The following is a 14,463-nucleotide window of genomic DNA, read 5'->3' on the forward strand; positions in this document are numbered from 1 at the left end:
ACTTTTTTAAAGAAACGTACAAAAAAACTGCAGTAACCCACACCTACAGTGATATGCACTAGACTGAGAGGCACCTGTGTCACAATCTCTCCACCTGAGTGCTAAAGCGATCACAGTGTGAATGTTCGAAACAAACATGTGTTAACAAGCTGCCGCCACATTACAGGCATCGAGTACATGGCCTAAAGCTGAAGGCAAACAACATTTATATCCCTCTCTCATTCCTTGTCTTGTTTTTGTTAAGCACGGTCGCGGCATAGCCGCAGAGGATTGAACGATTCTTGATGATGGCTCTACGTGCGTGGCGCACTGGTTAATTGATTGTTAACAGCCCACGCACTGAGCTGACTGCTGTATGAGAGAAAATGACTCGCACTGAGCCAAGAGAGAGAGAGAAAGAGGTTTAATGGAAGCAGTGAACAGAGGATGGGATGAGTCATGCCTGTTTCCTGCATCTATTTACAGTCGCTAAAACAACGCAACGAAAGCCACTGCTCCACGATACAAAAAAAAAGACGTTTGGCGTACGATCACACCTCTCTGAGAGTGGTTTAGTCTTATTCACACCATTAATGAATGCAAGGATCCAGGTGTTGAGTAACATTTCTTAAACCAGTTTGATTACGCATGCATTGATTTGTTGTCCCGGTTTTAAAAGAGACAGATTCAAAAACATATTGAGACTATCTTGGTGTTGTATACCATTCAATTTTCTTTACAACTCGTGCCTGACAAGAGTAAGAGCAGGTGGTGACAAAAAATATTTTCTAATACATTATGCATTAGAGGAGAATGCTTGGTAAAAACAATGTCATTGATCCAGAGAGACGGTGAGAGCTTCAAAAAAATAGAACTGCAGAATATTGTTGTAACCTGTTTTCCTATTTTTACTGCGATTTTAGTTCTCAATGTTTCCAAACTATTTGGTTTGGATTACTTTGTTTGCCCAAGCTACTTTTAATTGACACTATAGATGGTTTCATCGGACACATGTGCCTGATCCAAAGATGTCTTCCAGTCTGTGTTTGGTTATAATATAACAATTTATTTTATATTTAATTTAAATTAATTTGTTTTTGATAATGGACATGCCTTTCCTATTTTGGTTTCGTAAGTATTTCCGTGTAAAATATCCCATTTACTTAAATGAGAATATTTACATTTTCTTACATACATTTATCTGTTGAATTGTGATTGGTCTGTTCTTTATTCAACTGCCTTTTGACTGATAAAAGTGGCACATGGGCGAGACGCTTCATATCACCGTCTCTCTTCTTTCTCTAGATTTGGATGGACATATTTACAGCCTTTTAAATTATAATTCGTGAGCATGTCTCGGCAAATCACAAAAATTGACTTGCTGTTTTCTACATAAAACCATCCAACATAACATAAAGAACATTCCTTGAAAATACAATCTTGATATCTTTAACATTCATTGAAAGACTGAAATCATAATGGCTCAAATCAAACTTTGATGCTTGTCTCATTCTTAGGGTATGAGACTTTGGTTTTTACATGCGAGAACACATTTTACGTGACACTTTTATGCAGCCTTGCAAACACTTATCATTCAAAATGCCAAATTTAGTTAAGTGCCATTATTCATTCTTCTTTGTATCCGTTTGAAGAGAATAAAACAGTAGATTTGCCAGTTTAAGGATGTCATCAAGTATTCTACACAAATATTACACTCTCGACATTTTTATTGAAATAAACAAGGAGCGTTTGTACAGTACATCACACTTAAACAGGCATTGTCATTCACGCTTTACAAGCTCTTCTGAACTTTATCATCTCTAGCAAGAGGAGAAATTCCTCCGTCACTCAAAGCTGGACTTGGAGGCTTCGTCACGGGGTCTGCTGGGCTTTTCATTGCACTTAGGATTCTGCATCCCATTTTGGATTCTCCCCTGGATGACTGTGGACTGGAATCGTCCTGTTTTGTGGGTGTCGGAGGCGTGGACATGCTAGACATCAGGATTCCACCTGCCATCAGAACTCCACCCAGCGTGAGAAGCCCTGTCCCAACCAGCACGCATACATGCAGAGAGCGGTTGTATCGCATGGCCTGCCGGTCCACGAACAGCAGCTCTCCCTCACCAAAAGCCTCGATGCGAGTCGGGATGGCGTAGCCCACCGTCATGACCACCAGCCCCACGGTCAGGAGCAAAGCACCAAGTGCAAGTGTGACCTAAGAGTAAGACAGAGCAATAATACTCTTTATTATTTTTCAAATTAGAGGTTTTGATGTTGTGGTTTCATGTGATGGCTGACATGAGCACAATCCAAAAGTAGACTGCTACTGATGAAGTAGTGATTAACAACTTTTGATTTTACAAACTTTAATGCAAAAGCGTCCGCTGGAGGCAAAGTTTGATGTGAAAGCCAAGTTGTATTTCAACTAGTGTGAAAACGAAACAATTTGAATGAAGACATTCATTCGGATGTCACAATTCATCACAACGTCGGATCGGTCTGATACCTTCCAAAGATTTAGACTCCACGGCAGGGATGATCTCTGGCTCTGGTTTTCCTGCTGATCCCTCATTGAGGCTGTGCACTCCTGATAAAAGTGATGCAAATAGGAACGCACTCCGAAAACACGGCAGCTTGAGTCGACCATGTGACCAGACCCACAAAATTCAGAGCAGGTAGCCATCTTTCAGACCTGTGATCGTAAGCACACATTATGACCTACAGTCTCACTATTACACGGAAAAGCATATTTGATTGCAGCAGTTTTCAGTTGGAATTCAATAAATTGCCTCTTACGTGCTTTTTGTTGTGCATTCGAAAAAAATGCAATGTTGACTGATATTAAAAATATCAGTGCATTATTTTTGTTCAATATTTCCTCAGTTTATCATCTGCACAGATACCAACTGTTGCTTAGGCACACCACACACTGATGAATCTCTCTATTTCTCATACTGTTGGCACTGCACATACATTATACTATATACACTACAGTACACACAAAAGTGTAAATTGAAGGTAAATTGTTCTACAGTACATGATATGAATTTAATGTCTTTCCCCATAGTATGATCTAATGATGATCTTCACTTAAGTCTATGTTACCTTTTTTTTGTCTCTCAACCCCATTAGCTTTGAATTAAAAACGTTTATTTGGTCTAGAATTACGCTTAATCAAGTCCTACATATTCAGATTACCCAGGAGACAAGAAAATGGTTCATTATCTGAAACAGGAACATTACAATAATGAACAAGATGCTTAAAATAGAGAATGAGTATATGCAGATTGGTCAGTCATTTATTTGATTGACTGGTTCTCCATCCAGCCAGGGAATTTGACCAATGTGTACATGTATTAGGCAAATATTAATTCACATACATTATCTGCAACACTTTAACATGAACACATTAACACTACGAAAATGCAGCCAAACCATCTATTAGAAAGTGTTTATGATAATGACTCAACGCATGCAATTACTCCGGCAGCAGAAACCAAACGATGCGACGTGACATTCATTGACTTATATTATTTAAGTGTAAAGATCCAAACACATCGTTCTAAGTACACTTTTATGCCAATAGTGTAGCACGGAATCTGTGTTAAATTTACTGCGATTACATCAAGCGCATCCAGAGATGCTGACATTCCGGCGACGGCGATGCTTCATTGACAGCAATAAACATGTCAATAAATGCAAAGTCAATAAAGGCGATTTTACGCGTTTGTGTAATTATATAAATCACAATGCCAACAGTACATAAAGCGCTTTAGGCACAGTATATTACAGATACGTCGCTCATTAAAACTCATTTAAATGGCATCCCTCATATCAAATCCATCGTCATAGATTGATTATTACGCGGCATTACGCGGCATAACGTTTCTCATTGTTTTAATATAAAAGAGGTAAAACAGATTACTACCGAATATTCAGAAATCCGTCCCTTTTGCGTCTTTATGTGCATCCCATCACCTGCGCGTTGTCTGTATCAACCGAAGTTTACAATGTACTCCATTGCGCGCAATACGCATGCGCGCATGACTACCTAAAGGCTATGGCAAACATATATGGATGTGTGACAGTTTTTTCATATGATAAATACGTCCGAAATTCAGAGTTAAGGATGGATATTGTTCTAAATATAGTAAATTCTTTAAAATATATTACAAATGCATTTACACATTTACAGCGAGGTTGTTTTAGTGTCTCAGAAGACTGTTCAATAAGTTCAATGTATTATTGTAATATCCAGGTATGGTCTATTTTCTTCTAAAACAAAGAGAGTGCGAATATAGTCACTTAACACCTATTAATATCCTATTGATCATGTAAAGAATTATGTAGCTATAGATCCACATCAAAAGGAGTCTGTGACTTTCCTGCCATGTATGTTAGGCATTTTCAACGGATTATAAACGCATTCCCTAAACTAATGCTCATGCTCACTAAAACACTTAAAAGCTCCACTTCACTGTTTACTTGCAAAAGCACAGGACATGCCAGGAACACCTATTCAAAATTATGAAAGCTTTCAAAAGCTTTGAATAATCAAGCAAATATAATTGGTTGCCTTTGCCTCCCTTAAGCTTATCTTGCCATAACTAAGAAACATAATAAGAGATGGGATAAAAATCCCTCAAGTGCTCTGAGAGCTTTTGTTAGAAAAGCAGTGCTGCAATTTAAGGAGCCGTGTTCAAGGTTGTGCATCAGTAATAAGGCTCTGACTGATGGAAATTGCATTTGTGTTGAAATTCCACAAACTCTAAGGACTATTCATTACAGTTAACCTTGGGATATGTTTTGTGATTAGGAATGCTTAGAAGATGGTATGTCCTCATGACATGTTTCAATAATTCCTCCAGTCAAGAAGTGTTTTTCCATGGTTACACAAGCAATTGAGGCATTGACTGATATATGCAGGGCTTGTAGTGAGAGAAATTAAGCAATTTGCCACTAAACCTTCAATGTTTTTATGACAAAGGGCCACTGCAAATATGAAAAGCATATTTTAAGTGTCTTATACCGATTGATAATCAAATCAAGGCTGAATTTCTTCAAGAGACACTTTTGTCTTTGTTGACCGGTCTGACCTGTCCATGGTGCTGAAGCAAAATGACAGAAGTTGAATGACAGCTTAAGTTTTAGTCATTGGCTCTGTGTAAATAAATTAGCGTGTTGATGGTGTCATTAGGTGTTTGTTTTCTGTTGGTTGGAAAAAAGACAAATAACCACACATTCTAAAAAAGATAACTTCACAGCGAAGCCAATGAAGCACCCTTTTTGGTTCCCCCAAAAAACATATCTTCTTATTTTTTATATTACGAAGAACCCTTTCCCACTACTAAGAACCTCTGTGATAGAAGGGTTCTTTACACGTTATATGTTCTTTATGGAACCAGTCAGACGAAATGGTTATTCTATGGCATCAATCAGTCACATCATCAATTTAACAAAAACACGTGAATAACACTCACGCGTTTGAAAAAAAACCGTGGTTCGTTTTCCAAAAGCTGTGTGAATGATTTACATTGTAATACGAGTTCAAGGTTTCCATAAACCAGTTCAAGCGGAATATATTACAGGAAATTTTAGCTAAATAAAATGCTACTTCAAGTACTGTAATAATAATAAATAAACGAGGTACATATGAATCTGCGCACTTCTGCCAGACAGCTAACTTAAAATGACCAGATCAATTAACGTACACGTATACAGTGGTTTTCCGGTCCCTCTTCACCAGTTGTCTCGTACCTGTTTTTCATACACATGTGAATATTTAAGCCGCGGTGGCGAGCATCAGTCCTAGAGCGCGCGCAGATAATGTGCTCATTATGTCGGTGAGGCGGCGATGCGTAAACGCTATCAATGGCAATGCCACCGTTTCCCTCTCACCCGTGATATACGACGCGCTTAAACGCCTTGCGCCAAGCGGAGAAGCCAACAGAGTTCAAAAAGTCAAAAAACGCGTCTCGTGATGTCCCAGACAGATCGTCTGTGTGCCAAAATGGAGATGTTACATCATCTTAATGGTCAAACAATGAGGCGTTGCGATGAATAATACATGCTTTTTAAATCTAAACCTATATCAGGGCTGAGGTAAAGTGTTGCCTGTGGCCTGTAATCTCTGTCGTGGGTTTGGATTTCGGCGGTGTGCAATCTGAAGGTTTGTATGTGTTGCACCATAAAAAAAAGATAAAGGGAAGAATGGTGTGATTTAAGGTTATTGCCGAGATGTTGTTGTTTTGTTTCATTTTTGGGAGCTGAATAATCCTTCAGTATTCTGGTTGCATAAGGATATTGTTTTCTGTCATTTTCTGACTCTCTTACAGACACCGTGGCCTACATTCGGAGAGATGGAGATTCGTCTCCGAGAGAAGCTGTTTGTAATTTATGGTGATGTATTGACTGGTTGTTTTCGTTTAGGTACATTGCCTGAACACTAGATGGCGATATAATCCCAGACAGACACAGCTCGTTTCATTGGGAAGCTTTCAGATTTGCTTTGTCTGCGAGGTACAGTTAGTCCTCAATGAATGAGGGGTGGATAGATATTGCGTTTTTGCAGCTAAATCTCTTCTGGAATATATGTGAAAAAATGTTTGTGGTGTTTTGATGTTGATAGGTACAGAGAGCGGATGCTTTTTAGTCAATATAAACTATTTTATCTGTTGAGAAAGCGCTCCACTAGAGAGGTTTGGATTACTTTCATGCTGAATGTTTTTGCTTTTTCGAACTTCAACAATTTAGGACTTGTTAAAGGGATAGTTTGGCCAAAAATGGTAATTCTGTCATGAATTAGTTGATCCAAACCGGTGTCAATTTCTTTGTTTGGTTGAACACAGAAAAAGATATTTGGACGAATGCTTGCAACCAAACAGTTCTTGGACCCATTGACTCACATAGTAGGAAACATTACAATGTTGGTCTAAAACTGTTTGCTGTTCTACATTCTTCAAATAATCTTCTTTTGTGTTCAACAGAACAACTTTTTTAGTAACTTTCCTACTATGGTAGTAGGAAATAAGCATTCTTTCAAATATCTTTCTCTGTGTACATTAGAAAAAGTACACGTATACACATTTGTAACAACTCGAAGGTAAGTAAATGATGACAGGATTTCTACTTTTTGGTGAACTATCCCTTTCAAATCTTTTCTTTAGTTGTGTTTTACAGATAAGCATCTGTGTACGTCTGAAAGGTCATGAAGGTGATAAAAATATGAGAGAATTGTCATTGACAAACTATTCCTTTAACCGTCAGCTGTGTACAGCTCCACATTAACAGTCCAGGGGTGTAAAACTCATCACCATTAAAGGGCACATTTGTGGGCTTCAATCCACAGAGGTAAACATGTCATACATGCCTATGAATCCAGTGTTGGCACCGCGGACCGCTCGCATCCTCTTTTCAGCCCTATCCTTACCCCCCCGCCATCTGTCCCAATGTCCTATACACATTGCTCGCTCTGCACACAGCCGCAGGGCAGGAGAGGGGGGTGCTGCGACACAGCAGCCCCGACATCTGCTGCTTCCATGGGCTTCATGGATGCGGGGGCCCCCTGGGTCCCGGGTAACAGCAGCGGAGGCCAAGCATCCACTGTCCTGTAGCAGGGCATCATTGTCTCTCCATCACATCAGTGTTTTGACTGAGACATGACCCGTGCCAGCGATCGCTGTTCACACTTCTCCGGGGAAGAGAGAAGGGGTTGTGCCATTTGCCTTGGTTGATAGGCTGTAAGGTCAATTTGACCTAAATGAATATTTACATTTTATCATAAGTCGGTGTAGTGTGACGTGCACATTTATCTGCGCTGAGGAGTATGCTCGATGTTCTTAGTTATTCAGTTATTTCATGTAACGCCACAACATTTGCAGTTCCTTCCGAGAATTACTATACTTTTATAGTACTCAAAAAGATGCTGCATTTAAAAAGAATACCTGTTTCTGATGAACCAACCAATGAATAATGAATACTTTGATACTTTAACGCTGTTAAAGGAAAAGAATCAAACTCTCAAGGTCTCGCTTTTCTTCCTCGACACTGTGCTGGAAGCCGGCGCATCTCTCCCTCTCTCCCCGTCTCCTTTTCATTTTCCTCCTCGAGAAGCAGGGTGCACGGCATAGCATCCTCTTTTATCTCAGGAGCGATCAATAATGTATGGGGCTCCCGGGCGAGGAGCTCCAGCGTTGCTACCGCCCTGCCGTACCACTCTGCGCTGACAGCCCTTCTCAGCACCCCATCTGCCAGCCCCGGTCCGGGCCTCCAATTAAACATGGTACTTAGAGAACCCGGCGGATCTCGTACAGGCCCCCCCCAACCGCGCTTCCCTCTCTCCAACCTCTGGAGACCCCCTAACCTACTCGCCCACCGTATTGATCTTCACGCAGATGTAAAAGACTATTGAGGTTATCATTCATTTTTTATCATTCCCGAGAAAATGTCAAAACGTGTGGCGAAAAAACATATTTGTGTCAGATGTATTGGGCTCGGGAGCGACGGCAAGGGATGCTGGGATGCCTGACGTGCAGGTGCCTGCATTGGTCTGCTGCATTTCAGAGCGGTAAAAACTCCAAATGCTGCAAATTCCGGTTGAGTTCTTGAACCTGTAAATCCATATTAAGGATCATTATGGCCGGGATCGCTGTGGTGTTCATTACTCAGAAAACGTCTGACTTTCAACAAAGATGCATTCAGCAGGAGGTGAACGCTGGACGGGCTGCAGATGTGGCATTGATGAGTGTGCTTCAGCAGATGTGGGCTTCAGCAGTTCTCCGTTGAGGCCCAGGCCCTGTTGTGGTCACCGTGTGCCGGTAATGACAAACACCCTTGCTGCTTAATGCATCAGTCTGTAATAAAACATTCAGAGGGTCCCACTGTGCTGCGGGCCCGTCGGCCGGGGATAATTGGAGGTGCTTAGTCAAGGCACTTTCCCATCAATAAATATTTAAATGTACTAAAACTTCTACCTGATGTGGTCTACATACCCATCACAGTGTTAGGACTGCTGCTCCAAAAGCCCTTTTCCAGGCCCTCGGTGGAAAAAAGTCCTTCGCACCCTCCTCACCCGTGATTCTTCATGAGTGTCTTACCTCCACGTCTTTCACATTTAATCCTGTGATGACCATCCTCAGCTCATCTGTAGGATACACTATGTTTTCGTGTTGGTAGAACGATGACAGCGTGTCTAATCTAACCCAGTGTGGATGGAAGCAGAACAGTCCTTATCCAACACACACGCCCTGAGTTTCCAGCCTCTGTGGGAAAGATGTGATAAAGTGGCACGATATTCCCTCCTGGAGTCGCCACGGCTGGAAAAAAAGAGAGGTGAGGTCTGCGTCAACATTGGGTAGTGGCGTCCCACAAATCAGCTGGGTTAAGGGGGGAAATAGCTTTCAGACTCTCCCCTCTGGAGAAAGAGCCCCGATAGTTTTTCACAGCTAGCTATTCATAGAGCCCCAATTTATGGGCAACCCCAGAACAGGGCATCTTTGTGCCGAGTCCTTCACTGTACCGAATACAGATGTGTAAATTCACTTTTATTGGGCACCTGCCCACTCCTGTCCATAACCTCAGCTTAACGTTTTCCACTTTTGGAGAGCGTGTGGCGAGCCCATTTGGTCTCCCATACATTTTGTGTCCTTCGTCTCTGCTGATGTACTGTATGTGTGATGTTTGGATGTTGGTTTACAGTAAAAAAAAAGTTGGGTTCAACCCATGGTTGGGTCAAATATGGACAAATCTTTGCTGGGTTGTTTTATCCATTATTGGCCCTAATATGAACATGTTCTAGGCTCATTTATGCTCAAACCGGTTTTGTCAACCAGGAAATGTTGGATACGTTGGGGAAACATACATGATTCTTTTGGTAGAAAAAGCCTATACCCACTCTAAACCCTCACCCAAAAAGCACATGGAAATGATAGGAGATTAACAACGGTGTATAAGCAGCACCAAACCCTGGTCGTAAGCATCAGATGGACTGTAAATTTATCCCTCAAATCTTACTGGTCTAGTAAAAAATTTGTCCAAGCGTCAACCATGCCGTTGACCCATGAACATCTCTAACTTGCTAAAATCAAGAAAGCTGTTCATTTAAACAGTTGTTGAGTTCGTCCAACTAACCATGGGTTAACACAACCCATCTATTGTTTGTCAATCAGGACCCGCTAGAGTCGCATAATAAACCAGCTTAGCCCAAAAGACCATGAACATGAACCTCACCAAACAACCATAAACCAACTTGAACCAGCACAAAAATGTATTCTACCCTAAGCTGGTCTTTTCAGCGGGGCCAGACAGTCATCCTTGAAAATGGAACATCATGAGCTATATGTTCACGTATATAACTGCCATGGCGACTCATTAAATGACAGCATTCCATGGACCCGGTTCTTTTTATATCAGTCCATATTTCCTGCTGAAAGATGGAAGGACTGTTGAGTTAATTATCTCCGTTTCCATACATAGAGGCTGAAATGCAGTGATAAGAAGAAGCAGAGTCCTCTACTCTCTGTAATGAGCTTTACTATGAGTAATGGACATAGGCTACAGCACTGGGTAATGTCAATGACAAGACTCCAGCACAATCTTAATTACCTGCACATCCATGCCTGGCATAACATGGCTCCATTTCCCCAATGAGCAAAAGTACCTGTCCACCTTCCTGAAGGACCGCTGCCTCGGCCCCAGTGCGGATTATTCTTCCGGTCACCGCCGACCTTTTCTCCTGCGTCATTTTGGACCCGTGCATTTTATAAAAACAAAGTCTCAAACACCGGGAGGACGAAAGGCGTGATGCCGCAGCATCGATAAAACATTACGAGAGATACATAGGAGGGCCTTCACTCAGTGCGGTGCAAATCCGCAGCACTTCCTGCACCTGTCTGCATGTAATGAGGAGGCTTTGGGTCTTAATGAAATTTAGCATCGCTCTCGCTGGAATTAAAACAGCTGCCGCAATCTGCGGAGATGGAGGTGGGCTGACAACACCTCCATTGGCGCTAATTAGACCAGCAAAGGAGAGGAAACTCACAGAGCATATATTAGAAGGGACAATTTTGCCAAGAAACGTTCAATATTTCCATACTGGCGGTGCAAAACAATTAGCGAAATTCAGCACGAAATGTAACATAAGGCGGGGAAAAAGTTTTCGTGAAGAATTTCATCACGCCTGCGTCTGAAACTGCTTGTTAATGCAGAGAGACAGGATTACGCCGTCTTACATTAATACAAATGATGCGTTGGATTTACAAGTGTCAGATTGTCAGAGCGTTCTCCCGCCGGGAGCAAGATGTAAAGCACGTCTGGACGAAGTTCCTGCTCTCTCCTTGACTGCTTGCCACTATTGTGGAAGGAAAAATGGGAGAAAGAGAGAGAGATGCGTGTTTTGATCTCACCGTCTTTCTAGATAGAAAGATTCAAGCTGTGAGCTGGCACACCACACAGGACATATATTGTCACTGCACTGTTTACAACATTTTGTGTGAATCTGTTGCAGTGTGAGTTATCTTACAGAGGGATGATATTAAGATGGGATATTCTCACAAAAGTTTTGTGTATATTGAAGGTCTTTCAGGTCAACTGCCACACAATCCCTTGGCAGCTCTTCACTGTTTAACATGGTGCTAATTTTATGAATTTGTACAATATTATTTGTAAATTTGTGTCATTCATAGTTAGGTATAGAGGTGAGGCTTCATGATTTTCTAGTAATCATGCATATTTGTACACAACTCAAAACATACAAATTCATATATGATTGACGCCACCTTGTAAAATTGATTCCACTGTTATGGATGTGACATTTTCAGTCAAAACTTCAGTCTAAATCATCAGACAGTGTAATTATTACCAATAATGAATCATCTGTTTTATTTTACTAAACCCCTGATGATGAAGTCCAGACATCAGAAATCTGTCTACGGGTTTTCTATTTTAAAAAAGAGGGAAAAATCTATGCATTATGGATGTGACAAAGTTGAGGAGACAAATATTAGCCCACTTGGTAAATAAAAACTGCTGTAAAAAGAAACGCGCGTTGTTTCTCCTTTTGATCTTCTATTTAAAAAAAAACACAAATATCTAATGTTTCATTGAAGTAAAACAACTGAAAGTGGGGGGAATATCATATTATGAAATAAATGTTTTTTTGTATTACACTCTGGCCACATTTATTAGCCCCTCCCCCCTTGAAATTCTAACGAGTAAAATTTATCTCAAGTATATTCCCTTTGATATTTACATTTTCTACGCACACCAAGGTGACTAAAAAACAAGATGTTGACCAGGCATGAGTTCTTGTTTCACCGTAAAATAAATTTTAGGTAACAACTGCAAAATCTCCTTAATATTTCATCAGAATGGATAAAACCAAGGATGGTTAGGATGTGCAACAAAAGATTGTTGGGATACACAAAATAGAAAATAGCTTAAAGGAAATAGTTAAAACATTAAAAATTCTCATTTCCAACATCAGGGCAATGATCAAGAAGTTGTTGAAAATCTGCCTGAAACCGGATCTGTGTCTATATTGTTATTGACACATTGTCTATATTGTGGGTCTATTCCGTTATAGATGGACAAATCACTTACAAACTTCAAGAAAGACTTCAAATGGGTATTGCAACTACCAAATGTTGACATCTGACCAATCGTCACAGTGAAAACCTTTGGTGGTAAAGTTAAAAAAGAAGGTAAAATTCCTATTAGACCAGGCTGGTTAATACAGTAAAAATAACTTGTATGTATGTGCATACCATTATGATACCTACAAAACTTATTACATAAGATAATTACGTTATAGAGTCAATGGGCCTCATTTATGAAACGAGTGTACGACCGAAAACTAGGCGTACGATCGTTTCGACGCAAAATGTAGCATTTATCAATATGGACGTGAGCGGTTGCTACGATCAAATCTCACGGCAGGTCTCAGTTCGTGTATGCAAGTTTTGAGAAAGGTCTGTGTACGCTTTACCCTTTCGATAACTGAAAAGGAATTAATGGCAAATAAAAAGATTCTTTTTTTTTCATCTATTATAAAAAATGTAAAAATAGATTCCGATGGATTTTCTTTTTTTCATTACATTAATAAAGTGTTTTTAATTATTTATTATATGATCATTTAATTGTTTGAAATTACAAGGTTAACGGGTGCTTTGGCGTACAAATCTTTAAGGATATTTTAGGCTACTTCTAAGATAATTTACGACAATTAAAATGCACAATTAAAAGTCAAACATTTTAGAAACTACAATATGCCTCATCAATATATTGATATGCAATGGGTTAGTTTACCCATTTGCAAGATGATAGCTTCTTTGTTCGACAAATATGCATTCTAATGAAAACGCATGATTTAATGTTTTTTTTATTTGTGCGATGTTCGATGCACACTAAATGAATGAATGAATGAATGAGGCATTTATATAGCGCTTTATTGTGTATTGCTGTACACCCAAAGCACTTTACAATCATATGTGGGGGGGTCTCTCCTCAACGACCTCTGGGTCAGAGCTCGAGGTTGCATGGCTTTGTGTGGCAGGTTCCAGGCCGGTTTGTCGGGGCTGAAAACCGCTTGTCCTGCTTCTGACAGATCTGAAAGAGAAAAAAATAAATGAAGAAAACATAAATGTGTGTGTGCTTTATTTAAGCAGCCTGAAATGCAAGGTTAGCAGCATTACATTTAAAACCTTTATCCTGCTTAAAAAACATGCATGTGTCTCCTCCTCCACAGACCATTTTTTATTCACCTAAATTAAGAAAACTGTATAAAAACATTTACATTTAAACATAATTCTAGAATTGCGCTGCAAATCTACATTTGTTTTTACATTAACACATTAATGTAACTTAAAGTTACAACCAAAGTAATGTAACCACAGCGATCTCTTTCCAAACTGTTTTTCACTTGCTTAGATTCCGCTTGTCCAGGTTAAACTTTCATTTCTAAATGCGAAAAGTTTCATCTTTTTGGCCAGATTACATTTCTCCATGTCGCAAAATCTAGGGGCGAGGCATCTAAACCCTGAATTTATAGTGCCATGATATGTAAATTGCGACCGATTTCACCCGCCACACTTATCAAGGTACGATCATTCGTATGATGAGATTGGCGCCATACGAATGTCTCGATGAATGTTTTTTTTCAGGTAAACTGTCTCTGTGCAATGCAAGGAATCCATAAACATGCATCTGAGACCCGATATGTCTTTCCACCGAACATCATCTCATTGTTAAACTAATAAAAACAAATCCAAACATCCCCTGCGATTGTGATCCCTTCCCATATCCCATTTGCACAAGATTAATACGAATGCTTGACTGCTCAGTCTCGAGACCCGTCTGAGGCTCGAATTCTCTCAGAATAATAAAATCCAGGAGTAACTGGTTACAATCTTGGCCCTGTGTGCTGGCTTGTTTTGACTCCCTATGCTGAGGTGGCAGTGATTCAGATGTAATGGGTCCTGTGTTTATTTA

General features: G+C 40.2%; 1 protein-coding gene across 1 annotated transcript; it reads right to left on the reverse strand.

Moving 5' to 3' along the window:
- Window positions 1-1,701: 1,701 nt before the first annotated feature.
- nrsn1l (neurensin 1-like) lies at window positions 1,702-4,005 on the reverse strand. The gene is made up of 3 exons (XM_056741778.1): window positions 3,908-4,005; window positions 2,486-2,671; window positions 1,702-2,194 (listed from the first exon to the last, which is right to left on the reverse strand). The coding sequence occupies exons 2-3, from the start codon at window positions 2,660-2,662 to the stop codon at window positions 1,772-1,774; spliced, it is 600 nt and encodes a 199-aa protein (XP_056597756.1). The 5' UTR covers window positions 2,663-2,671; window positions 3,908-4,005; the 3' UTR covers window positions 1,702-1,771.
- Between the last annotated feature and the right edge of the window lie 10,458 nt (window positions 4,006-14,463).

Source organism: Triplophysa dalaica, chromosome 25 (genome assembly GCF_015846415.1).
Source record: "Triplophysa dalaica isolate WHDGS20190420 chromosome 25, ASM1584641v1, whole genome shotgun sequence".
NCBI classification, from domain to species: Eukaryota; Metazoa; Chordata; class Actinopteri; order Cypriniformes; family Nemacheilidae; genus Triplophysa; species Triplophysa dalaica.

Excerpts from the sequence above, each read along its gene's own strand:
- nrsn1l (XM_056741778.1), bottom strand. The coding sequence starts at position 2,662 with ATGGCTACCTGCTCTGAATTTTGTGGGTCTGGTCACATGGTCGACTCA. Across the intron at positions 2,195-2,485 it reads GGAGTCTAAATCTTTGGAAG|GTCACACTTGCACTTGGTGC; the intron begins GTATCAGACCGA and ends TCTTACTCTTAG.